This window comes from Nansenia antarctica (assembly GCF_963989245.1).
Source record: "Nansenia antarctica genome assembly, chromosome: 2".
NCBI classification, from domain to species: domain Eukaryota; kingdom Metazoa; phylum Chordata; class Actinopteri; order Argentiniformes; family Microstomatidae; genus Nansenia; species Nansenia antarctica.
Genome location: NC_137675.1, coordinates 67,011,140 through 67,037,158, shown reverse-complemented (window position 1 = coordinate 67,037,158; position 26,019 = coordinate 67,011,140). Strand labels below are relative to the sequence as shown.

Here is a 26,019-nt window from a genome sequence, read left to right as displayed (position 1 = left end):
AAATGCCGGTAGATTCGCGTCTTGCTCCCTTTAACACATGTTGGCGTTTCCCTGGTTGCGAGATCTAAACTACTAGAACTGAAAGCGGCAGGTAACAGGCACGTAACATCCATATGCTGTATATATAAATAAATATATTTGACTACCAGCAAGACACCGGAGCACTCGTATCTATAACAAACGCGGAGAGCCCCGCGTCAGTCAGCCTTTCCGTAGAAATACATCGCTCCGTTATATATCTAACGTTACATGTTTAAGGCTGGTCTGTGCATGATAGTGCTGCATTATGTTGATCTATTTATATCGATCTATTCTTGCCAATTCCTTATTACCAGTGGAAAGGGGGAAGGCTAAAACACTTTGAATGGAATAGATAGGACTTTCCGTTCAATGGAGGAAGCATGATACTCGCGAGTTCATCTCGCTTTTCCCCCCGTTGATGTATTAAACAATCTAAGCAATCTGATCAGAGCAGTTGTTATTATGTAATATTATTGATGGATGTGCCCTTTTTGATGGAGAGCAGTGAGCGGATGACTGGATGTGAGCATGTATTTGACTAATGCCGATAGATTCGCGTCTTGCTCCGAAACCGGAGCTGTCGGTGCAGAACAGCGTTCCTTCAAACTATCGTAATTCATGAACTATATGCCCAATCTAAAAAATTCAAACAGTTTCTGAAAGCAGAGAAGTTTTTTAGGCTTATTACGGTAGTTCACCGAACTTTTGCCGAACATGTATTGCAAATTGCAAACGCACTATCTGCCTCAGAAACTCTGAAGAATGTCCACACCGGGGAAGCCATGTTTCGCTCTCGTCTCTACACTGCGTGGCTGTACGCAGGCGCAGCATCATGAGCGCGACAACCGGAACCGGAAATATTTCCGGCTTCATATTATCGGCTCTATATCGGCTAAAATTTAATAAAACCGATAAATATTTAATAACATTAATTTCCCAATATCGTCGCCGATAATATCGTGCATCCCTACATAAAAGTGCAGTTATGGTCAAGTTCAGTGATGGTCAAGTTCAGTGATGGTCATGTCGCAGTCAGACTTAGACCTACCTGGTTGTAGATTTTATTGAAGGCGTCCTGCAGCTTGCCATGGACAGTGGCCAGCTTCTTGAAGTCTCTGTTGGCCTCATGGACGGGGAGCAGAATCTTATAGACCTCATTGATGGCCTCATACATGGAAGCCTGGGGGAGAGAGAGCAGCGGAAACATTTGGAGTCAGCTCCAACACATACCACACCCTCCAGCCATTCTGAAAGGGATATCATCATACTCTAGGTTCAAACGGAGCTCAGACCAAACATGGTAGGCGTGGTAGGAGAATCTGAATCATACCAAGTGGAAAGAGGCTGCTGCTTGCTCCAGGAGTCCCACCAAGCCAGACTCGCTGAAGTACTTCCCTGCACAGATGCCCTCCTCCTCTGGGGACAGGATATCATCAGACACGGCCGACTCCTCCAGAACGTTGGATGAGATGTTCTACAGGCAAGGAACACAGCAGTCAGGAAAAACACAGCTAATGTTTCTGTGAATGAAGCATACACACGTCATACGCTAAAAGAAACGCACAGGGATGCTCTCTCGCTCACACACACGCACACACACACTCCTGACCTGGAATGTGACACAGCCAATGGGCAGGTAGCGGCAGTCCTCCAGCATGTTGAGGTACTCTGCCACCAGGGCGGCGCTGTGCACCAGGCAGTGGGCCGCCTCGGCGTGGTTCCCTCTCTCCGAGTGTTTCCCTGCCATGTTCTGGAGCCACGTCAGACGCAAGTCTGGAGAGTTCTGGTAGCCCTTAGCGATCCTGACAGAGACGGGAGAGGAGGGAGACGGAGGTCGGAAGAGAGCCTTATGAGAGGAACATCTAAAATGATGACGTACATATACAGAGAGCTGTTTCTTTGTCTTTACAGGCTTGTGTTCCCATGGATGAAAGTGCAGTCTGTGTGAGAGGTGTTGACATGTGATTTACCGGTACATCAGGTCAATGAGCATCTCCGGGTCCTGCTGATGCTCTTTCATCTTGACAGTGTCAGTAAGAATCATGTGCAGATTAAACACCAGATCCTGCACCTGTAGGATCAACACAACAACCCGAGAGAGTGCAATGAGAAGAAGACACACTGTGTCAGTGACACGTCTCAGCCCGTCAGATCAACAGTCACCCCTCCGTACCTATCTGTGTGATAGACCCAGTGTGTGGCTGGTACCTGCTCAGGAAAGGGAGAGTCCCGTAGCTCCAGGTCTTCCTCAGCGTAGGTCAGGATGGTCTTCAGGGAGCGTCGGAGGTGCTCCTCGTTGAAGTTCTGAGACATTCCCACCAGGGAGGACAGGGACATGGTCACCTGCATCTTCACTCTGGCAAAATTCTGCATCAAAAGACAAAGACATGTCAAAAATGTGTGTCTGAAACAGGTAATAACTATGTATGTGAAATGAGTGGGTTACTGTGCTGAGTATACGTGTATTGGAGTCTTTTTTTCTTCTTTTTTTCTTCATTTTATTGGACAGATATAGTGAAGACAGACAGGGAAGTAAGGAGAAGAAGGGAGAGAGGGCATGTCAGCAGGGCATAGGCCGGATTCGAAACCATGGGCCCCGACATGGGCATGTGTGTGCACTGTAGACCGCGGTGCTAGACCACTGGACCACCCCAGGCCACCTGGAGTCTTGTTTTGAGTCATGGTAGTCAAACCTTGCAGATCAGTTCGACTTACGTTGCCGATCTCAAAGTTCTGCCTCATGAGCAGGTAGAGGGAGGCGGAGGCGTGGCTTCGGACAGAGCCCACGCTGCTGCTGCAGTGACGCAGGAGACGCAGGCACAGGTCAGCACACAGCTCAGTGTCCTCCTCAAACAGCATCTCTGGAAACTACGCACACGCACAAGCACACAGACAAAGACACAGACGACACAGACACACTCACTTACCATATCACACATAAAACACTGCTCCATGTCACACACTCCCTTCATTGTATCACACACAGACCTTGAAAACCAATGCCCTCTGTGTAGTGAAGCAGTGTTGCAGGAAGAGGGCGCTCTGGCTCCCTGCCATGCTGTGGAGGAGGACTCTCAGCACCCCGCCCAAAACGCTCTCCTTCATTTCAGACACCATCACAGTCTGGAAGACAATAGCAGCCAGGGGATGAGACAAGGAAGGAAACAGGGGGAGGAAGAGGAAGGAATGTTCCATGACTGTTCCATGAACCAGGTCAGTGACAAAGTGCACAGTTAGTGTTTTGAAGGTTGAACACTCTTGTGTTACCTTCACGATGATCTCCAGTGTGTCAAGGACTACCAGGGAGGCTTCAGTGGCCAGGTTCCCATCCACCACTGACTCCTGCTCCTGCTCCGCCTTAGTCCTGCGAGGAGACAGTGTTTGACATCACTCTCTCACTCAAATAGTCACAGGAAGCCAAATGCAACGCACAATCAAATACCATAGAGGTAAGGGCACACAGAAATATTCCGTTGATTATGTACTTCATCAACTAATTGGTCTTCTTGGCATTAGAGTCGCCATGTCATTGTTGCCAAGTATGTAAATGAGTCGAGGACCTACTTATCCACCCTGTCTGTGTTCTGCCTCCAGTGAGTGACGTTCTTCCTCCATCTGACATTCTCCTGGCTGCCATACGGACTCCGCTCTGGAAAAACAAGTTAACAACCATAAAACACAGACACACAGACATAAACACACACTTACCATATCTCTCTCACACACACACACACACACACACACACACACACACACACACACACACACACACACACACACCTCGGCAGCGGCGGACCATCTCCTGGCGGGCACCGATGGTGCCCAGTATGGCCTCCTCCAGACGGGCCTTCATGTCCTGAGACTTCTTGAAAGTCAGGCTGTTGATCCTCTCCAGAGCCTTCTTCCCCTACCGCCGCCAATCAGAGAGCAGGAGCACAACCAAACACACCGATCAGAGACCAATCAGCCAGCGTCTAGTCTAGTCGTAAAGTAAGAGGACCGCAGCTAAATGAGAACCAGAGTCCCCTACGGTTACTATAGGGTTAGCTGTGGTGATGGAGGACTCCTTGCTCTATAAGTGATAGTAGAGGGGGACTGGGTACCTTGTACTCGAAGCAGGACACAGAGAGGTGCAGCAGGTCCAGCAGGCGGTTGATCTGCAGCACAGAGAGATCTGACACCCAGCGCTCCAGGAGGGAGGCGTCTGCGTTCTTCAGCACCCACAGGAAACACACCAGCAGAGTCCTACTGCACTCGGCAGAGAGGGAGCTACACTGGCGGCCAGCCTGATAAAAGAGAGGCGTGCACACACACAGAAACACACACACACACAGACACACACACACATTCAGGCAGATAATTTTAATTTTATTCCATTGGCCTTTCTACAGACCATATGGCAGACAAGTGAGTAGCTATGTCATCATGAGAGGCCATCTACGGCCAGAGAGTAAAAAGGATCTTTGTGGAAGGAAGGCATGTCACACGCCCTCTGGTGGAACCAATGGCTCACTTACGGTAGTTACAGTACCACACTACATTCCTTTTGAAAGATTTCTATTGACATTGATATAGGTGATGTGCTTAATACACTTATTTGTAGTGTGTTAAAAAAACACCTGATAAACATATGAGAGAATGAGGCAACATCCTCCCACCCAGCAGAAGGGGTCTGACCTCTGAACTGTCTGTCTGACCCCTGCTGCCATCACCATCACTCACCGTGGTCGGCAGGGCAAAGGGGTTGGCTTTGGCATGCGGCAGTGGGGAGCCAGCAATTGCCATGGCGACAGACTGATTGATGGTGCCGTTGTCGGGATCGCTGTCGTCAGCCATGGCTGCAGTGTGGCGGCCCCGAGCGGGGGACGTGTCTGCGTGCGCACACGCACACACACACACACACACACACACACAGACACACAGACACACAGACACACACACACACACACACACACACACACACACACACACACACACACACACAGCCAAGCCAACATGCCAAGACACACATGAATAAATAAAACAGTAAGACACATTGTTGAATCTATCCCCTGTGGTGTTTCAATCTAGACAGAGAAGTGAACTGCAGGTGTGTCCTCTGACCTGTGAAGTCGTGGAGCTGGGGCAGGGTATCCAGGAGGATGGGGATGAGGGGCAGGTAGAGCTGGGCGATGTGGCCGCGCACCTGGGGGTCTGTGTAGCGAGGGTCCGCATCGTGACTGCACATCAGGGAGTGGACCGCACTGATGGCCTTCTTGTGCAGGAAAAACACCCTATGGGGAAGGGAATGGGTTAAAGTGTTCTCGCGTGGCCATACCTCCAGATCACGTTGCTGTTGTCACGTCTCCTTTGGAGGTCTGGAGAATAAGATGAGCTGATCTGGCTTGGATTGAATCTGGACGGAGCGATGTGAGACTGCGCTCGCAACTTCATTGGATGTTACGTTCCAAGAACACACGCCCGTAGACGTCTGTTTGTTGTTATGTGCGCCATCTTTTCCGACCAGGTGGGACTATTTTGAGGGTAGTTGCCTATGGCTAGCTTGCAACATTGAAGAACATTTTAGAAAACCTGAAGGAAAAACTGTATGTACTGTATGTCTGTGTGTATCCCTGCGTGTGTGTGTGTGTGTGTGTGTGTGTGTGTGTGTGTGGTTATGACTCACCCCTCTCCGTCGGGCTCCAAGATGAGTGACAGTTCGGTGAGCAGCAAGCCAGACAGGAAGTGTTGCTGGCGGAAGGGGACAGAGAGCTCAAACATGGTGGCCACGCTCTGGTCATGCACCATACTGGAGAAGGCTGAACTCTGGGGAGAAGGAGGCCGAGAGTTAGGGATGGGTGATGGGAAAGGAATGTCATACGGTCAGAGTAATCTTCAGAGCCTACAATGAATGCTGATCACCAGGGCTATTGTGTAGTAATACATGGGATACATGTATTAAAAAAATACGCAATAGCATGGGATATCCATTACGAGTACCTGGGAGGTGGTAGAGGAGGTGGAGGGGGAGGGCGAGGCGGGGGGGCTGAGGGTGGAGCAGGGCAGGTTGAGGGTGACGTAGTGTTCGTGGCTGCACACAATGCGGGTGAAGTCCATCCTCAGGGCAGTCAGAGAGCTGGGGTTCTGAGCTGTGTGGAGCTTATTGGCAATCTGATAAGACACAGACAGAGCTGTTGCTGAGAGGCAGTGAAAAACATGTGTTCGGGATTCGCCTGTCTGTGTGTGTGTGTGTGTGTGTCTGTACCTACCGTGGCTAACGTCTTCTCTGGAGTGTATGTGTGGGTGAACTGTACAGGGTTCCCACACTTTTTCACCAATGATTTTCCAAAACTTTTCCATAACTTTTCCATAATATTTTACCTAATTTCCATGACTTAGTTTATAGAGCGCAATAATGAGCCTCAGCAGTGTAGCAAAAATGTAGCATGGTTAATGTAAGGGAAGTTGTGTCTATCCAACATTACCACCTATCCTGGGGCATTGCGCAATGGCGTTGGAGTCTATGGCACCCATACAGGTGCAGTGCAATAAATTAGAATATCGTGGAAAATGACTTGGATTCTGTGCCTCTCCGCTCTTCCTCCAGCCCCGACCAAATGAACATACTTTTCAGAAGGCCGACATTTCTGTATTACATTTTTTTAAATTTGTTTTATCATTCTAATTTTTCTGAGATACTGACAGACAACTTACAGCTCATTCGTTTTCATGAGCTGTAAGCCATAATCATCACAATTACAAGAAATAAAGGCTTGCAATATGTCACTTTGTGTGTAATGAATCTATAGCCTATTATATGAGTTTCACTTTTTGAATTGAATTACTGGAATAAATTTACTTTTCTTTTTTACTTACATGCTTTTCCATGATATTCTAATTTATTGAGCTGTACCTGTATTCTTGTATTCAATTATGCATTGAAGTGAATGTAGCATTTATCAACAAACAACAACAAATAACCAAATGCTACAGTATTTACATGCTCAAGAAAGCAAAAACATTGAAGCGGTAACAGATGGCATTTCATATATTCAAGACAATCAGATATTCAACAATTACAAATAATTGTTCACTTCAGTAGCTCACATGTCAATCAATCAATATCATATATCAATAAAATAGAATAAATTACAGTCTGGTAGAAGAGCAATCAATGCCTCATACAGCATTAGGCTACACAACAATCTGAGACTAAAACCTGGAACATGGAATCTGGAACCGCACGTATACTAACAAGGGCTAGGCTACTGTAGGCTGTAATGAACAGGAAAACCCCCCATGGCCTACCATGACAAATCACTCAACATAACAGTATAAAACATAAGTGGAATGCGACAGATATACTTGCTTTAGTTTTAACAATGTGTATGCACATACAATGACTACTGAGTGTCTCCTGCTTTCGTTGCTGTTTGGTACTAAACTGTGTCTACTCACTCTTCATTTCTTTTAGTTTCTCATCGATTTGCTTTTCAATGTCCAGAAGACTTGCTTTCTTTTCTTTGGCTGAACGGCGCAGGCTGTTAGACTTTGCAATGAAGGTTAGTTTGCTAGTGGTCTTTGCCTTGTTTGCATATTCATCTGCAGCTTTCTCCAGGGCGTTGGCATCAGCCTCAACTCTAGCTCTCTTTTTTTTTCAGTTCACCCAGTTCATCCATGAGAGACTTTCTTTTCATGTCAAGAGTCTTTCTATTTCTCTCTCTCTTTTGCTCATCAAGGTAGGTACAATACTTCTGCCTTGCACCTGCAGCTGATATAAGCAGTTATTTTGTGATCGGAACTTCACACACTCCTCCAACTGCCCTAATGTGGTCGATAATGAGTCTCTGGGCCACCAAGGTCTGTTCCTTCAGATTCTCTACCTCAACTTCTTTATTGACAGAGAAACCCCTCTCCACACTTGCCTGTCCATGGGACATCACAAGAAGCACCTTCACCACATCCCAAAGTCTTTTGAATTCAGTGCTAGAACCCATGGTCTCATGAAACAGAGTATCCACTCTATCTGAGGTGGGGGAAAATTCTCTGAAACCTGGAGTGACCAGAGCAAAATCACAGAACGCCCTGTACTCTCTCAAGACATCATCACACACTGACTCATTCACTTGATTTGCAGTGACAAGGGTTTGCAGGACTCTTTTCATTTTGATCACACACTGCTCTTTGTGAGCAACCATTTGTCTGGGATCTAGACACTGCCCCCAGGGGTCTATTGTTCTATTTTCCCAATTTTAATAATTTTAATTTGTAATAAGCTTATGTAATCCCAAATGGAACTATCAAGTGTTGCATATCATTGTATTCAGCGCAAAATGCTCTTTTGTGGTATGTTATCATATATAATTTTAGGAGACTATGTGTATTTCAAAATGACCACAAAAGCAACATACAAAATAAAACAAAAAACAGTTCTGATTGATTGTATTTGTATTGATTACAAACTGTACAGAAAGAGATAGAAGACTTTTGGATGTTGAAAATTGTTCTATGAGGCCTTAGGTATAAATACACTAAAATAAAACACTCCACACAAGTATATAACTATAGACAAAACTGTTAGCTCAGTTCACAGACGTTTTTGGACAGAATTCACATTTCAAAGCAGTTTCTTATTCATTTCTTTGTATGTGTCTGAAAGCCCTGTGGAGGACATGGTGCGTTCTGGTCTGCAGGTGCAGCTAGACTGTGGACAGAAACTAAACAATGGTCCTTTTGAAGCCAACTGGCCCAGATTTATTTCCTGCTAAGGGACTAAGCAATAATAAGAATATAAGAACATCAAAACTAATGAACCTCCTCCCTTCTCCAGGCCACATTACTATACTGACCCCCAGCAGTGTTTTTCATCTCTTGTCTTCTCTCCTCACCACGGCATCGCGAACTATACAAACTAATTATTATAGGCTATACGATAGCCAGCAAGTAGGACGAATCTGCAAATCACATGGATAGGCTGTGATATACAAAAAGATCTACCTACTGCCGATCATTATTATGTAGCATTAGCGAACAAGCAAGTTAGGTGGCATCGCACTACATGAAAACATTACCTCCGATTGGCTCGTCGATATAGAGACTTCTGGTTGGTCTAGACGCGGGGGTGGGCTCTACTTGTAGCTACAATATAGGTTTCACCATACAATCTATGGTTCCTATGCGGAACGAGAGCGAAGTTATTATACAACAGTGTTCGTTCCATGTCGCCGGCGACATGCTCGGTGAACATATTTTAAACACAATGTATATTTCCAAAACTTTTCCAAAACAGTTAAGTTAATTCCATAACTTTTCCAGACTGGAAAATAGTTTTTCAAATTCCATAACTTTTCCAGGAATTTCATGACCGTGGGAACCCTGACTGTATGTGTTTGTTGGAGGAGAACATGAGAGGACGTGAGGACGTGTGTGTGTGTGTATGTGTGTGTGTGTGTGTGTGTGTGTGTGCGCTTGTGTTTGTTTGTGTGTTTAGTACCTGTTTGTAATAGGAGCGGATGAGGTTGAACACAAAGCCCCGGTCCATGAGAGACAGCAGGTCATTCAGGAAGAAGGCCAGACTGCTGTTTAACCTCTCTATAAGCTCCACATCCTGACAGACACACACAGAAACATACAGGTTACAGGTTAACAGACCGACAACAAATATCTCGGCCCTATAAAAGATTATATAAGAAAAAAGGCAAATGTGACTATGTTCTCCGTAACTCTTTATTTGATGGGCCTAGGGCTGTGGGCTGTGTACCTTGTGGTATCGGCTGGCTATATCTACACTGATAGCACAAACTAGTGCAGCAATGTCATCGACAAAACGGTCTGGGAATCTCTGCCGCCTGGGAAGGTCCATGCGGTTGGACAGGAACAGATGATGAGACATGCTCTTCACCTGAGAGGGGGAGGGAAAGAGGGAGATCCAGAATGAGACGTTACTATCTACATTTGTTCTTCTCTGTGGGAAAGAACAGACAGGACATTGTAAAAGTCTAAGTGACACTGGAGAAACCGCAAAGTAAAGTGTGACATCTCAGGAATGGAATTCATCATCATCATCATCATCATCATCATGGTGGCACACTGACCATGAGCTGGAAGAAGAACCAGGCCTGCTGTTGCGCTGCCTCCCTCACTGTGCTGGTGCTCACCACCCACTGTAGAGCCAGCTCCTCATGAAGCAACTGTACCAGGAATACACACACAGAGGTTACACAGGGATAACACACACACACACACACACACACACACACACACACACACACACACAAACTGCACTAACAAGTCTGTCATGTTTAACACTTAAAAGGTGATCCCAATCGCATAGACAGACTTAGAGGAACTCCAAATGGGGATTATACTGTAGGCTTATCAAGTAAGCTTCAGATAAGAGACTTTACTCATACTGTACCTGTTTGATGTGTAAACACTCAAAACAGCTGATGTACCGCACAACTTAACACACACTGTTACACACAATGACACAGTACATACAAATGGAGAAGATGAGGATGGAAATTAACGTTAAGACATTCGAACGGGAAAACTATTAGTTTGTTTTTAGTTGACACACGTTTTACCTTATTGGCAATCTGCCGTGTGGGAGCTGAACAGAAGGTGCCACTATCCAGAAAGGCAGACATGCGATTGCAGCCACGCTCGCTGGCCTGAGATGGAGTGGTGGAGGGAGGGAAGGATGACGACGAAGAGGAGTGAGAAAGAATGTAAAACATTTTTTTTTAAAAAGGATGAGAAGGAAGACATAGATGGATGGGAAGAGATCTCCCTCAATGGAACAGATGGGCTAAAACAGATGCCAGTGCCAGCATGGTCTGTACATCACATTGGAGGCAGAGCTATATATAGAGAGAGACATAGTTACATCAACTACGTGTCAAGGGAAACCTTACTCTCACCCTGAACTATCTAAGTTGATGGAGTAGCAAAATGTAGGTTAAGATTCCTCCCGAGACTGACGTTGACGGCCTAACTGGCTACTGAGAAAACTGTGCTTTGGAGCCCTCCTAAAGACATTTGATTAGTGATTACTGACGAGGAGTTGAGACGACAGAATGTGATTGACAGGGGAAGAGGCGTTAGGCCTGACTGCGACAGGATCGTAGTGATTGGCAGAACCAAGCCAAGGCAGAAGGATGGAAGAGTAATACACATCGATGCAATGAAGGAGTCACTATGACAGACAGCTGACAGAGCGGTACACAGACAGACACACAGACAGACACTGATCCAGACCCATATGAGTGGAGGGAGGGAGGGAGGGAGGGGAAGTGAGTTGGGCACTGTGGCAGTTGGGTATGGGGGGGGGGGGTGGAGGAGTAGGGGGATAGGTGGAGGGAGGGGTTTGGCACCTGCTTTAGCTCACAGCTGGAGTTGGGGTTCCGACGTAGCACAGCTCTGGAGCCCCCGGGGGCATAAGCAGAATTTACCCAGGAGTGGGAGCGGTCTATCCCCTGGCATCAGCCACCGGACACACACACAGGCAGGCAAGAGGCAGGGAGGGAGATAGGAAGGGAGGGGGGATTAGGACAAAGAGAGATTAGGGAGGGAAGGAGGAGGAGGAGGAGGGGAAGATTAGGGAGGGGTAGAGTAGACAAGGGCAGATTTAAGAGGGAAGGATGGGGGAAGAGGAAGGGATGGGAGAAGGGAGGGAGGGGTAAGCGAGGGATAGAAACACAAGGGACAGAGGCACAGCACAATTGCATAATTGACATCAGCAGTGGAATCAACCAATTGGCACAAGACCCCCGGCAACCACAGGCATGCACATCTAGATACCAAGATACCAGACTGGAACCTCCCTGGAGGCCACCGTAGGGAGGAGGGGATGGTAATGGTGTGTAATTACAGGAAACACACACAGACACACACGTGCGCGCACACACACACACACACACACACACACACACACACACACACACACACATGTGTTCCATATGTTCATGTGGACCTAAATAGTAACCATGACATGAGACGCCACAACCACATCAAAGTGGACTATACGTAAACTGGGAAAGGCAGCACTCTCATTGGCGGGAAGCACAACACAGCTCGCACCGACACGAGAGTTCAGCACGTTGTTCTTTGATCCCCAGAAACAAGAGCAGGCGTGTGTAGGTACACTAGACTGAGGTTTAGGTACGGCAAAAGCTCAGACGGCGCACGCAAGGGGACCGACCTTGCTGCCGATGATCCTCTGCACCTCCTCGTCGGGGGAGGTGGGCGTGGTGGCCAGGTCCGGGTTGGAGTTGCTGATGCTCTTGGAGCGCGCCAGGTGCAGGCTGCTGGGCCGGGCCGTGGCCCTGGACAGCGTGGCGTACTGGATGGGCAGCTCGTAGGGCGGGGTGCCTCCCGCGGAGGGCCTGGCAGGCTGGTGGCTGGGCAGGTGGAAGCAGTAGTGGATGTAGGACACCAGCAGGCTGTTGCGGCCGTGCTGGTCCTGGTTCCCCTCCAGGTTCTTATGGATCTGGTTGACCAGGAGGGACATGGCCTCGAAGGCTGCCCGCCCAAGGTTCACTGAGAGGGGAAGACAACAGAGACGGAGAGAGAGAGAGAGAGAGAGAGAGAGAGAGATAGAGATAGAGATAGATTGATAGATAGAAAGATAGATAGATACTTTATTGATCCCAGAGGGAAATTCAGGCGTTATAGCAGCTCAGACCACAAAAACAACAAACAAAAAAATAAAACGACAATCCAATAATACGCTAAATAAAATAGACAAAAGAGAGATCAGGATGACACATCGTGGGAGAGAAGGTTGGTGTCAGATGGCCGTCGTGAGAGGCCTCCTCACCGATCTGGCCGGCGATGACGGGTGGGTGGATGATGAGCAGGATGAGCTTGCCGAGCAGCTGGTGCAGGAAGCGAACGCAGGTGTCCAAGAGCGCCCCCCGCAGGGCGGCCATGCTGGCCTTCAGCTCCCCCTCCACGTTCGCCTCGCTGATGATGACGTCCTTCAGACGGAAGGGGAACGAGTACTCCTCCAGCACGTACACCAGCGTGAAGAATTTGTCCAGGTGGGGATCCTGCGCACAAAATCCACATCCTGAGCATTAGAGAGACGAGAGACGGAAAGGGAGAGGGAGAGGGAGAGAGAGAGAGATAATATGTACAGTAATTGCGTGTACCTGAGTGTGAACTGAGGAGGCAGCTGTCACCTCCACATTGAAAACCCCTTTATGATTATCCACCCACTTCATGCCTGGGAGCTGCACCTGTAATGGAGGGACATTCAGCATAGAAAAATTCAGCCACACAAACACATCATTCCATAAGAACTCATGTACACACACACACACACACACACACACACACACACACACGCACACGCACACGCACACGCACACTCACACACACTTACATCAGGGGTGAGGACGGAGTAGCTGGGTGGAGGTTTCTCCACAGAGACGGGCAGACTGAAGGAGCCAGCACGTAAACGCCCATGTTGCATTAGAGGGATCCACTGTGGACACAGACAAGCCCTTTACTACACTCTCCCAACTACACCCTAGGATGTTGTAGGGTGGAAGTAGGCCTAAATGTTATTGATATTCAGTACAGCAGGTGCTTCATGTGGTGCTAGGTCAGTCAGTCAACTCACAGTGTAGCCCACAGGGGACTCCAGGGGCGTGTTCTGCTTGGGCTGGCAGCTGATGTGGTAGAAGGTGAACAGCAGGTGGTGGTTGTCTGTCAGGTTGGCAGGAATCTTCATCTTCACCTCCTCGTAAAACTCTGGAGACCTGCGGGTAGACAGAGCCAGGGAGATGAGAGGGCAAAGAGAAGTGAGTGAAGACAAAAGGAGAGGAGTGGAGGAGGAGGAGGAGGAGTGAGATGGAAACAGTGAGGAGAGGTGGGTCGTACTTGTCATGGTAGATGATGGGTGTATAAGCCTCTTTAAAGAACTCGGCACAGCTGGACTTCCCAAAAATGACCTGCAATGAGAAGAGGCAGGGTTTTTTATCGGGTGCATATACTTTCTAGTCCAGTAGGAGGCTCTCTTTGAATCTCAATGTATTTCTCAACTTCACCAGCAGATGGCGTCTTGTGAGTCTATACAGAACACTCAAACACTCAAACAATGGACTAAATAAATAATGGAGCGAGGGTTTTCTTGTTGTATTATGCAAAATGATGGTCCAATATCATTTGAGTTAGAATTAGACAATTAGATAAGCAATTTTCAACAACATCAAAACTAGACACAGATAGTGTGTCAGTATCATTGACATGATTTGGACATTTCTTTTTTCGACAAGGATCGGAATGCTTTGGAGGTTCCATGGACCTATTTCACTGGATTAAGATGCTTCAATGGCACAAATTAGATTAGGGAATTTTCTTGAGCCCTACAGGATTATGAATCCACAGATTATTTGCGCAGAGACCGTATTATAAATATTTGAATGTAATTGTAATTTGCAATCATATTCACTATACAGGGACCAGGGTTGCCTAAATGTACTTCAGTCGTGCACAACAGACATTCTTGTAGCAGGGAAACCTATTCTTACAAGACATCATATTTCATTGCCCCAGGCTTTTCTTTGTGTGTGAGAGATGCCTTTGTCCTAATAGTACCACATACAGGGCTTTAGAGGTGTTCTCTTGTGAGTAGTGTCCTCCCTTGTGATTGGTGGAGCCACTCACCGGCATGGCCAGGCTGGGGTCCTCTCCTGCCATAAACTGCACCTTCACAGCAATGTTCCTGACTGAGCCCTGTCGACTGCTGAAGTTCAGGCTCTGAGGGTACACATACAGCAGGTTCCTGAGAGAGAGAGAGAGAGAGAGAGAGAGAGAGAGAGAGAGAGAGAGAGAGAGAGAGAGAGAGAGAGAAAGAGGGGAGGAGAGGGAGAGGGGCAAGATAAAGGAGGAAAACAGGCAGTGAACTTTAATTACACGGCACCAGGCTGAAGGAAGGTTTGGCAAAGGAAACATGGCCAGTAACAGTCAATAGATTTGGTCACACAGAAGCTAGTGTGTAGATGACAGAAGATTAGAGAACACACAGTGCTTGTGCAAGAACGTGTGTTGAGAGTCTGACCGAGAATGGGGTCATTTGCATAGGTGCGAGTGACCTTAAACTCTGGTCCAAGCCAAACATGCAAAAGGGAACTGCCGACTGCAGAGCATATTACAATCTCTGATTTCATTTAGCAACCGAGCGACAATCTCTCACTGTTCGAGAACAAATATTCTCATATTATATTATTATATTACATTAGGCACACACGTCCACATTCATTATGGTCACATCATGTTGAAATATCTTTATCTAGGTCATGTTTACGATCTTATTTCAGAGGTTGAGCCACATGCTACGGTCATCCTGACAAAGGCCACCACGCTGGTCTCTGATTGGACCACTGCAAAGCTAATGTTTCACAGTGATGTTGCGCCCACATTCGTTTATCCAATCAGAGACACTCACTATTTCACACATCAAATATAAGAAGGACTCTCACACAGATAAGCACAGGACTGAGGTGCGGAGATTAGGGAGTTCTCTCTGTGTCTACTCTGTCCTAAAGATGAGGGTAATCCTGTGTCTACTGTGTGTGGCAGTGTGTTTGACAGGGTTCCGCGCCAACCCCGTCTGGACGTCCACTCAGGCTGAGATGGAGGCCGCCCCGCATGAAGACGTCAGCGTGCTCATGTACGGCGTGCTCCAGTTCAGCGAATCCCTCCGCCACATCTATGAGACCACCGACGCTAAGATGGCCCGCATCGCACTCTCCCTGAAGAGCCATGAGGGGACGCTAGAGAGGCTGGGGCAGGAGGCCGAGCAGGCCGCAAAGGTGGAGAGGCAGATCAAAGAGGTGATCGGATTGCTACAGGTGAGGCAACAAACCCTGTCAACACAACCCATCCCCATATTCATAACCATCTGGCAGTGTTATCGAATGGTTGACTTGTTTTCTATCTAGAATTACTATCAAATAGTGGACTCGAATCCACAACGCGACAGCATGTCGAGGCTAAGAGATAATAATGGTATGCCAAGAATCTGAAATCCCTCGGTTCCTCTGGGCTCCCAGAGAGGGAAACAGAGCAGCTGAACAAACATCTAAATGACCAGCTATCCGCTGTCTCGCCAAACATGCTTTATCCTAGAACTGCAATGTGTGTCTCTCAGCCCATAGATTCTCTCAATGAAAGCTTTTTCAAATTATTCAAACAGACAAAAGTTCATCCGAGACGCATGCATTTGTAAGTCATGTTTACTGAGCACACAGTTCGTTCTGGGATCGGAGTGAGTGAGATGATGAATGACTTTATGGACAGCTACTCCATGCTGTGGCTCAGGCGGCTGCTCTGAGATCAGTGGGGGAGAGAGAGAGAGAGGATAAAGTGGGCAGATGCTCTTTTGTGACAGACCCAGATGGCCGGGATGCACGCTCAGGCTGAGCTGACCAAGGGCAAGCTGACACAAGTGGAGCAGGAGGAGGTGGAGCTGAAGAATAAGGTGACCGACCTGGAGACGTACCTTAAGAACGCCTCGCCCACCAGGATTCTAGAACTACAGGTAGCCTGCTGACAGGACCCTTCTCCATCACACTCGCACAGATAATGTCATGAGCTGTCGTGCTTATACATAAAACACTGAAGTGTTACCATGAATTCATGAAATATACAAATTGTTTTTTTTGTTTTTTTTTAGGAGAGGGCCCTAACACACACCAATATTCTGAAGAGTCTGCTACATTTGACGCGACACCAGAAACGGAACCTCGAGAGTCAGAACACACAGTTGAACAAACTACAGTCACTGGTGGGTTTGATTGACATGCCGCGAATGCAAATATCTAATTGGCTGTTGATGGATGCAGCTGCTCTAGGTACATCTGACTAAATGTGCCTTATTTTATTGTTTTATTTCAGAGTGAAACCATGATATAACCAGGCATCGTCAGATCATACATCTGTATGGAGACATATTCATGGCCAGATTGATTTACACAATACCATCTTTGCACCTAATTCTAAACCGCTTACTACACTCCCCGATGTTACCCCTGGCTTATACCATCCCATCTACACATACAGCTATATCACTATTCAAGAAGATGAAAAGAAGATGTCAGAATGATATAACAATTAAATTAATGACAGTACTTTTGTTTGTATTTATATATTTTATCAATAAAGGTTGAATTCAATAAGAGTGTTCTTCAAGCTGACTACTGAAAATACAGAAAAAATGGCTACAAAGACATCATGAGGCAAATATCTGAGAATCAAACAGACAGAGAGGGTTACAGCCTGTGTGCATGTGGTAATGTCTAAGTGTATCATTGTGTATGACAGGTGTGCTCTCACCTGTAGGTGGTGTGTGGGGTGTAGACGTAGCGGGCGGGGAACTCCAACACCTCTTTGGTGGGACGTACGCGCAGGTCAGGGTAGGGCTTGACGTGGAGCAGCTCGGGAGACAGACAGTAGTGAGGAGAGTCTGGGGCTGGAGAGATGTCTATCTTCAACTGGGCTGAGGACAGACAGATAGAGAGACAGACAGGGAGACATTAGTCTTAACATTGTATGTGTGTGTGTGTGTGTGTGTGTGTGTGTGTGTGTGTGTGTGTGTGTGTGTGTACGTGTGTGTGAGATACCTGTGACAGGTCTCAGTCTGCGTAAGACAGAGGATGGTCTGCGCATGTCTGCTAGAAACTTGTAGAGATCTTCATCACTCAGTCTGTCCCCCTCCTATATACACACACAAATAGATTAGTCTATTTAAGCACGCACGCACGCGCACACACACACACACACACACACACACACACACACACACACACACACACACACAGACGCACACGCGCACACGCACACACGCACACACGCACAAACAGTGGCATGACATCAATCAGCAAATGCAACAAACAACATGCACACATATTCAGAAGCCACACAGATTCTGACTGGCCTGTTTGAAGAAGTTGGTGACTGTCAGGGTGGCTGGACGGAAGGTGGCAAAATTACACATGTCCTCTCCCACACTCATTCGCTCAAACCCTTTCTTCTTTCTCTCGTTCCATGTTCCATGGCTTTTCCGTTCTGATAGTAAAATACATTAAAAGGAGATGGTTGCAATTTAAAAAACAGTTACATCTTTAGATAAGGGTTGTCTCTAATAAAACCAATTATTTATACAGTGCCTTCTATAATTATTGGGACAGTGAAGAATTTTTTGTTTTGGCTATAGACTCCAAACATTTGGATTTGAAATCAATCAATTACTATGAGGTTAAAGTATAGATTCTCCGCTTTTACTTATTATTATTTTTATTTTATTAACAATTTGTATACATAGTCCCCCTATTTTATGGAAGCAAATTATTGGGACATATGAATGATATGCAAATTAAGCATGTTTAGTGTGGTCACATAATCTATCCTTTGCATGCAATAACTGCCTGAAGTCTGTGATCCATTGGCCCCACCAGTCACTGGGTATATTCTCTGTTGATGCTAGGCCCGTATGGCTTCTCTGTTGATGCTCGGCCTGTATTGCAGCTATCTTCACTGTTTTAAAAAGGTGCTATAAAAAAGACCCTTAAAAAGGTGCTATATAAAGTTTATTGTTATTATATTATTATTAATAGCAGACTCCTAAGGCAAACGCAAAGTGTAGAATCAAGACTAAACATTTACAGCTCCCTTATGCCTGCACAAACAATGTGACAAGACACACCTGACCCACCAGAAACACCTGTCAAGCCAATTGTCCCAATACATTTGTTACCATGAAACAGGTGGACTACGCATAAAAAGTGCTGTCTTTTCTAAATGGTGAAACCAACATGTACACAAATGCCCTCAAATAAAGCTGAGAATCATAATAAATGTGTGATTAGTGTAAAATCCAATACTTTTCAAGTATAGTCAAAAGAAGAAGAAACGCTTCACTTTCCCAATCATTACAGAGGGCACTGTATGGATTTCCATGTGTATACTGTGTTCAGAGAGAATATGAGAGTGAGCATGAGATCGTAATAGTGTGTAAAACTGGGGACCATTGGTGGGGGGGTCAGTCAGTACCAGAGTCTGAGTCGGGGTCAGAGCGGTCCAGCCCCCCAACACTGCTGACGATGTTGAGCAGATGAATGGCGGTCCAGGCGAAGGGCATGCGGAAACGCCCCAGACGACTGCACGACTGCTCCGCCTGCAGACGCAGCTTCTCTAGCTTCTCCTTGTGCTGCACAGGGACAGAATCAGACAGAGTACTGTAGAACAGACAGAGTACTGTAGAACTGGATGGGTCCACTAGGGGCTTTAGAACGGGCTCTGCAAGATTCAGTATCAAATCAAGTTTGTTGGACATTGATCCTCTGGAAAAGGATTGCAAATATTGCAGCTAGACTGAATTGAGAAATGATTACGACTACACAGTTGTAAAGTCACATGTGCATGGCCCCACCCACCCACACGTACACGTACACACCCACCCACCCACCCACACACATACATACATATTACTTGTTACCTTAGTTGAGTCTGACTCCTTCATGACCATGTAGGGTTCACAACATTCTCCAATGTCTCCTTGCTGAAGGACTTTCTCCAGCTGACACACACACACACACACACACACACACACACACACACACACACACACACACACACACACACACACACACACACACACACACACACACACAGCTTTTAACTTGGACTTAACAGTGGTTAAAAAGCGATGCACAGTGTTATATAGGATGCAGTATAAATCATGACAAATCAATTCCAAGTTGGTCATTGCACCATTTTTGTGTCGCAAAGCAGAAAGAAGTTTATCTAAAGTAAACAAGTGATAAACTTAATACAGCGATGGCAAATGATAAGGTACAGGTATTGCAAACAGGCTTGGCTTGAACTCTTTCTTGGCTACAATTCATACCATTGACTTGCCAGGGATAGTGTGCCCAAATACAGTCAAGTTATATCACCCTCTTAATGTTCATCTATCAAATCCCACACTAAACAGGTTTGAGGTACAGTGGATGATGCACCACATCATCATAGGATGTCAAATACTACAGGAATGATCTGTTTGAATGAACAGATGCAGTCAGTTGTGGGCTGTGCTCCTCCCTGAGCTCTTAGTGAGCCTCCCCCAGGCTGACGGTAGTACCTTGATGACCAGGAAGATGTCGGCAGAGGGGTACGTGATGGAGAAGATAGCGGAGCGGGCCAGGGTGGAGATGGCTGTGTGAGGTGTGTGGGGCCGGAGCAGTCCCTTCATCTGATCCGAGTTCAGGTCAAAGTGGAAATCCTCTGAGATCTGAGGGGAAGGGAGAAGTGAGGTAAGAGGACGGCAGGGGGGTAGGGAGGGATGAGAGTGGAACTACATCAGTCAAGGGGTTATAATTGAGTTTGGACTCCAAGATTTAAACCACAAGACCTTTTAAGCCTACTGAGACTAGAATAATTAAATATGGTCAAGCATGAGTCAAGCATTAGTTTAGTAATATGATCAGTCTTTTCAGTATAAGATAAACATACTGCATGTACAGTTTGTAACAAAAGACAAGTTGTAAGAAAACCCCAAAAGTACCTTTTTCTTTTCCTTGACATCATACAGAGCAAGAGTCCCAAATATTGGCTCAATTTCTATTTCAAATCTGGAAGGAGGCCAAAGAACACAATGAGCAGGACACTTGACTGGGTGAGTGAATACATGCAGAAAAAGGAGTGGCTTCACGGGTAAGTTAATGAGTGGACGACAGGGATTCCTGTTACTGACAACAACAACAACACTCACTTCAGGGACAGACACTTGACCATGATCCTCTGGCCACAGTGCTCCTTGGGCACCTCGGGGACCGAGCATCGCTCCACAGCCTCATCCTGCCATGGAGACGACGCCACAGCCGTGTCAACACAAACACCACGGCCGCGTTTCAACAGGCGCCATGGCAACGTTGACAGACACCCCAGTAGTGTGTGTAAACAGACAAAGAATGAAAGAGAGCGAGGGAGAAGCTGTGAGAGAGACGCGGAGGCATGGGAAAGCATGCAAACAGTTCACAGATGGCAAGGGACATTTTCTTTTTCCACCATGTTACTGAACATTAATTTCATAGAGAGCCTCCTTATCAGTGATACAGCCAGCCCTGTTTTGACCGACAGTATGCTGAATTAAGATTCTCGTAGAAGCATTACAGCTAAGCCTGCTAGCGGAGTTATTCATGTGGACAGACCTCATCGGGGGGAGGGAAGAGGCCCAGAAGGTCAGGATGGCGCCCCTGCATGCGGGCCTCTGCGTTGCGGTGGTCCATGTCCTCTGCAGCAGTCCGCTCTAAGACGGAGGGCAGCAGGGCGTCCGGGGAAGAGTTCTTCAGGTCAAATATACTGGAGGCCCAGCTGCCCCTGGGGGTGTCATCAAGGGAGACCGACCGCCGCTTCACATCATCCTGACACACACACACACACACACACACACACACACACACACACACACACAGCAGAGGGGGGGGGGGATGAGATCATGGCTTTCTATGAAACAGGATACTGTAACCGTTAATATCACACTGACTTATTTCAGAGCAAAACAGATGTTTTTCAAGATAACAAGAAGTAATGCTGCGAAAACATCTCCAGTCACGAAATGAGGAGTGAGGAGGTTAGCTTAGAGCATAGTCCTTGGACCACTATCGAATACACATTCCATATGATCAGTTCAGTGATCGACAGAGGCCAGGTTTCCCATAATACTCATGAGCCCACTCTTCTGTTAGCTACCTGGTCGTCTTGGCGGTCAGCAGCAGCGGCCTCGTCGAGTTCAAAGGTCTGCTTGACCAGTCCCCTCTGTCTCTCTCTCTGGCGCTCAGAGTTGTGCGGCGTGTGTGTCGTACTGTGACGCTGATACCTACGAACATGACACGACTCATTATCCATTTCTCCAAACAAAGACCTCCATTAAGACCACCAAGGCAAACAAAACCGTCATGACAGAATTATTCATGGATGGATGGATGGATGGAAAAGTGAGGGAGAGATACAATCGTCACGCACTTTCTTTGGATGATCAGCCATTCATCTGTGTAGACTCCCAAGGCATCTCTCACTCTAGGGTCCAGTGTGCTGAACACAAAAGCACATTAATAATACAGTAGAACATAAATAATGATTTCAATAGTGGCATAGGCAAGAAACAAGGCTTGTCCACTTCTTGTGTGTTTCCACACCTATAGCACAGCATGGTGAGGCTGTTTGCTGTGTGTGTGTGTGTGTGTGTGTGTGTGTGTGTGTGTGTGTGTGTGTGTGACTCACTCCTCCTCTGGCAGAGGGGACTCCAATGTAGTACACTCCCTATCCTGCAGGAGGAGCTCCAGGTCATCATGGGGGAACTCCATCAACTGTCTGAGGGGACCAGGCTCCGCCCCAGGGGCATGGCTACTGACATACTCCTCAAAGTCCACTGGCTCCACCACCTCCGTCAGGGGCACCTGGTAATAATCAACATGCTATTAAATACATCAATACCTACAGCAGTAAATGGAATACTCATTCAGCTCTCATCTGTTCAACAGGATGAGACTTGCCCCCAAGCAACAGAAGAGGATAGGGTGAGACTGGAGAAGAGGATGAGTAATAGATATTTAATACTAGTAATACTTGTCTGACACACACACACACATATCAATTTCACTTCAGTAAGAGCACGCAAAACCTACCAGTGTTCTTCATACTGGCTCTGTTACCATCAACGCCTACTGTGCTCAAATGGCTGACACTGCAATTACTTGAGGAGCGGTCTGTTTCCATAGCAAAAATTCTAATTCCACCCTCATCTTTGCCACAGATGATGCAATACCACCATAGACTTTTGAAGGAACACAGAAAAAAAACACAGGCACATAAACAGACACCCTGACTTACGGGCTGATGGGCCCCTCCTCGTTTCTTGGACAGCTGAGGGGAGCCATACTCTCTGGATACTTGTTTTCTGACCTCCGCAGCCACCGTCCTGAGAGCCAGAGGAGAAAGGGTGTGTCAGATACAGTTAAACAGGGGACAAATCACATCCCACTCATAGTTGTTTTGTCATATACAGAAAAAGAAACAAATCAACTCAATTCATACCAGCTCCATCAATAGCATCCGCTTGTTGTTGAACAAAAAAACAGTTGATACAATACGTGGGTGTGTGTGTCAATCTCAGATCATCACGCAAATGATTTCCCAAAATCGAATTGCCTTTCCATCACCATGCACATGCAGATAGGCTAATTTTGCATACACTAACCCCTCGCTGCAGATAAGCCAGAGTTAGGCCTCTTACATTATTGCAAGTCCGGCTTGTAAACCATCACAATATGCCCTTAGAAAGAGACATCATGCTTTACGAGTTTTATAAATAAGAGTGGGCATGACTTAAATTACAGTATGTGTCTAGCCTTTAAATGACTTATCAAATTTGAGACGGCTATATAGGCCTATTCCTATTCCTCCTCTACTCCACAGCAGCTGGTACCAGTAGCAGTGCTGAACGCCAGCAGCTGTTGTGAATGGGAATCAAGCCGGATCTCTCTGAGAGGTGGCGGGCCGACTGCAGAAAACCAGGCAGAGAGCCATAACTCTACCCCTGGCCTTTATGGACCAACTGCGAATGGGAGGCTTAGAGACAGACAAAGCCAAACGAACCCCCAATCCTCTCACAGAGACAGCATACAGCTGCCTTTCCAGAACTCCAACTGGCCATCCCTCTCTCTCTCTCAAAACATTTCTGCATTCCAAAAAGAAACCCTAAAATCAACTCTCCTCTTCCATGACATACTTCACAATCTCTCAGAAATACCTCTACTAGCACTACTAGAAGTCTTTCGGGCAAGAACTCTAAACTTCTAAGAGAGAGCAAATCATGAAGCGTCACAAGAGAAGTTTGCAACCCCATCCAATCTCTCTTTAAACAGGAAAAAGGAAAGCTCTCGACTCCAAGGGCAAAGGCAGGAACACCCCGCACACCCTTTCCTGCATCCTGAACTGAGACAATAGACTGGGTCCCACGGAGGAGTAGGGTTGAGAAGGCTCCGCGAGAAGAAAACAGAGAGAGGGAGAAGAAACTTGTAGGAACACTTAGACTATAGAATGGATGCAATTCTGAGTAACAGAACCAGTTGATATAGGCTAGGCTATTAAGGCAAACACAACCAATCACCATTTTGAAACATCATCTGTGTAGAGTGTGAGACAGAGAAATTCCTGTTGCCTTATGAGCAGACGCCAGTGTGTGCATAATAAGGCTCTAGCATGAGCCTGCAATGTAGGCCTACATCGTTGTTGACTGCTCTCTGACAACATTCCAACATTCCCACTGATTTTCTCTATGTTCACCTCTGCGATATGATGATGATATGAATCTCTTATCCTGTCTGCTCCATGGTAGCTTCCATGAGGGAACCACAGCACAACCCACTGTTGTCCTGTTGGAGTCAGACAGCAACCATGAAATGGAAGTTTTAAGACTATTTGCCTGTAATTGGATTGCATCATGAAGGCATAACAGCCATTAGCATCCTGTCCAGGGGGTGTATTTATTTGTATATCAAGCTGCCTCAGGACATAGGCTCCCGCCCTATGGGCTTTTCCGGCTTGTGTGGTCCGGTGCATATGGCTACTTATTTAATAACTATGTGTCGATATTGGAATAGTCCATCAATCTGGTCTAAGACTACATTACTGACTGCGCCCACACACATAGATTCATAGCTGTAGTAAGTGATTTCCACAAAGTTTCAATGAACTTTACACTACTAGACTAGGTGGTCAACTCCATCACCTCACCAGCAACCAATCTGTGGCCCCTATGCCACCCACAACACCAACTCCTAGCCAGGGAAGACCTCGCTCTCAGTGTCTATCAGAGGGATTCTAGCAGGAGTGCAAGTGTAGATAGATAACAAGGATACTGCCTGCCATGGTCATTTCTTATTTTCCCCACAGGAAAAGGGGAACTCCATCTTCCCTATTGTACTTCTGTTTTCACGAAAGGAGCTATAATCTGTTGAAAATGGATCCGACCAATAAACGACCATTAGCACTAGTGAGGTGGCGGAGGCAGCTCGGAGAGTGACAGCAGTGTGTGTGTGCCGTATGAACTGTTTTATTGTCCCTTAAACCTGGTCGACGGAATTTGTGTTCAATAAAGCTGTTATAAGTACGGGCCTAAGTGTCGTGGCGATTTTGCTCAGTGCTCCTTATTAGACATGAAACGTTATTACAGTTAAACCCCAGTAGCTAAATTAGCAAGCATTTGATGGCCAAGACAGAACTGTAGCTTCGGATGGGCTGATCAATGATTTCTAGCTCTCATTGTTGTAAACAAAATGACATGTGAGTTGATAGGAAATTCTTTACGAGGTTCGAAAACAAATCCGATTTCATTTGGAAAAAGCTTTTCTCGAAACAATAGACAATACCGTCTGTCTCAGTTTTCAATTCAGTCTGCCGCGGTTTATATGGTCAGTGATGTGACACCCCCCAGGTCTGCACTACCGAGTGGGACCGTCACGTCACGCATTACATTTTGGTTCATTTTAACACAAAGCATGTCTGGTGGCCTCACCGATTGATTTTGTGCGCAAATGCCCTCCTTTCGCTGGTTGAAGATGCCATGTTCGTGTCTCCATGTGAAGTGAACTCTTCGAACTTAATCTCCTTCTGTCTGCCTTGTACTTCGATAGTACTGTTGTCCTGTGGGGAGTCAGTCAGTCCTGCTTCCTTGTCACACCACACTGCGATGCCTGTTCCTCCTAGCGGCTGGGAGCTGAAAGACAAAGATTAGTGTGGGATCTGTTACTGTCAGTGCACGCACTATTCTCACCTGACCGGTTTCAGTGTATCACACACGCTGTGACAGTGGCCCGTATCCTCAACAGTTTAGGGTTTCAGTATTAAGCCTATGGTATACAATTGAGGAAGCTGGGTGAACAGTTAAGCGTTTTCATTTCAATTGGTATTTGGAAACCACCCCAGACCAACCCCCCCCCCCCCCCCCCA

At 46.6% G+C, this 26,019-nt stretch overlaps 2 protein-coding genes across 3 annotated transcripts in view; one reads left to right on the top strand and one right to left on the bottom strand.

Annotated features, from left to right (window-relative positions):
* Nucleotides 1-25,696, bottom strand: part of dock6 (dedicator of cytokinesis 6) — a 30,292-nt gene extending 4,596 nt beyond the window's left edge. The window contains exons 1-41 of the mRNA XM_080522385.1: nucleotides 25,586-25,696; nucleotides 22,900-22,987; nucleotides 22,291-22,466; nucleotides 22,033-22,101; nucleotides 21,760-21,886; nucleotides 21,219-21,431; nucleotides 20,780-20,865; nucleotides 20,573-20,639; nucleotides 20,150-20,299; nucleotides 19,505-19,585; nucleotides 19,060-19,216; nucleotides 17,945-18,075; nucleotides 17,631-17,724; nucleotides 17,344-17,506; nucleotides 14,674-14,791; nucleotides 13,888-13,958; nucleotides 13,628-13,766; nucleotides 13,388-13,489; nucleotides 13,155-13,241; nucleotides 12,821-13,052; nucleotides 12,203-12,540; nucleotides 11,376-11,477; nucleotides 10,587-10,673; nucleotides 10,095-10,190; nucleotides 9,761-9,901; nucleotides 9,494-9,607; nucleotides 6,001-6,171; nucleotides 5,687-5,826; nucleotides 5,125-5,294; nucleotides 4,744-4,892; nucleotides 4,125-4,307; nucleotides 3,802-3,928; nucleotides 3,586-3,670; nucleotides 3,289-3,385; nucleotides 3,010-3,144; nucleotides 2,737-2,889; nucleotides 2,230-2,388; nucleotides 1,992-2,092; nucleotides 1,631-1,823; nucleotides 1,352-1,495; nucleotides 1,070-1,201 (exon numbers count right to left, since the gene is read on the bottom strand). Of these exons, the coding sequence (XP_080378511.1) occupies nucleotides 1,070-1,201; nucleotides 1,352-1,495; nucleotides 1,631-1,823; nucleotides 1,992-2,092; nucleotides 2,230-2,388; nucleotides 2,737-2,889; nucleotides 3,010-3,144; nucleotides 3,289-3,385; nucleotides 3,586-3,670; nucleotides 3,802-3,928; nucleotides 4,125-4,307; nucleotides 4,744-4,892; nucleotides 5,125-5,294; nucleotides 5,687-5,826; nucleotides 6,001-6,171; nucleotides 9,494-9,607; nucleotides 9,761-9,901; nucleotides 10,095-10,190; nucleotides 10,587-10,673; nucleotides 11,376-11,477; nucleotides 12,203-12,540; nucleotides 12,821-13,052; nucleotides 13,155-13,241; nucleotides 13,388-13,489; nucleotides 13,628-13,766; nucleotides 13,888-13,958; nucleotides 14,674-14,791; nucleotides 17,344-17,506; nucleotides 17,631-17,724; nucleotides 17,945-18,075; nucleotides 19,060-19,216; nucleotides 19,505-19,585; nucleotides 20,150-20,299; nucleotides 20,573-20,639; nucleotides 20,780-20,865; nucleotides 21,219-21,431; nucleotides 21,760-21,886; nucleotides 22,033-22,101; nucleotides 22,291-22,466; nucleotides 22,900-22,987; nucleotides 25,586-25,635 (5,418 nt within the window). The 5' untranslated portion in view covers nucleotides 25,636-25,696. The remainder of the gene's footprint in view (nucleotides 1-1,069; nucleotides 1,202-1,351; nucleotides 1,496-1,630; nucleotides 1,824-1,991; nucleotides 2,093-2,229; nucleotides 2,389-2,736; nucleotides 2,890-3,009; nucleotides 3,145-3,288; nucleotides 3,386-3,585; nucleotides 3,671-3,801; nucleotides 3,929-4,124; nucleotides 4,308-4,743; nucleotides 4,893-5,124; nucleotides 5,295-5,686; nucleotides 5,827-6,000; nucleotides 6,172-9,493; nucleotides 9,608-9,760; nucleotides 9,902-10,094; nucleotides 10,191-10,586; nucleotides 10,674-11,375; nucleotides 11,478-12,202; nucleotides 12,541-12,820; nucleotides 13,053-13,154; nucleotides 13,242-13,387; nucleotides 13,490-13,627; nucleotides 13,767-13,887; nucleotides 13,959-14,673; nucleotides 14,792-17,343; nucleotides 17,507-17,630; nucleotides 17,725-17,944; nucleotides 18,076-19,059; nucleotides 19,217-19,504; nucleotides 19,586-20,149; nucleotides 20,300-20,572; nucleotides 20,640-20,779; nucleotides 20,866-21,218; nucleotides 21,432-21,759; nucleotides 21,887-22,032; nucleotides 22,102-22,290; nucleotides 22,467-22,899; nucleotides 22,988-25,585) is intronic.
* Nucleotides 15,518-17,129, top strand: angptl8 (angiopoietin like 8). 2 transcript variants are annotated; one of them, XM_080522387.1, is made up of 4 exons: nucleotides 15,518-15,860; nucleotides 16,400-16,549; nucleotides 16,685-16,795; nucleotides 16,906-17,129. In XM_080522387.1, the coding sequence occupies exons 1-4, from the start codon at nucleotides 15,555-15,557 to the stop codon at nucleotides 16,921-16,923; spliced, it is 585 nt and encodes a 194-aa protein (XP_080378513.1). In that variant the 5' UTR covers nucleotides 15,518-15,554; the 3' UTR covers nucleotides 16,924-17,129. The 2 variants fall into 2 exon arrangements, with proteins under 2 accessions (XP_080378513.1, XP_080378512.1); XM_080522386.1 differs by having other exon boundaries at nucleotides 16,685-17,129.
* Nucleotides 25,697-26,019: the final 323 nt, after the last annotated feature.

Excerpts from the sequence above, each read along its gene's own strand:
- angptl8 (XM_080522386.1), top strand. The coding sequence starts at position 15,555 with ATGAGGGTAATCCTGTGTCTACTGTGTGTGGCAGTGTGTTTGACAGGG. Across the intron at positions 15,861-16,399 it reads AGGTGATCGGATTGCTACAG|ACCCAGATGGCCGGGATGCA; the intron begins GTGAGGCAACAA and ends CTTTTGTGACAG. Across the intron at positions 16,550-16,684 it reads CCAGGATTCTAGAACTACAG|GAGAGGGCCCTAACACACAC; the intron begins GTAGCCTGCTGA and ends GTTTTTTTTTAG.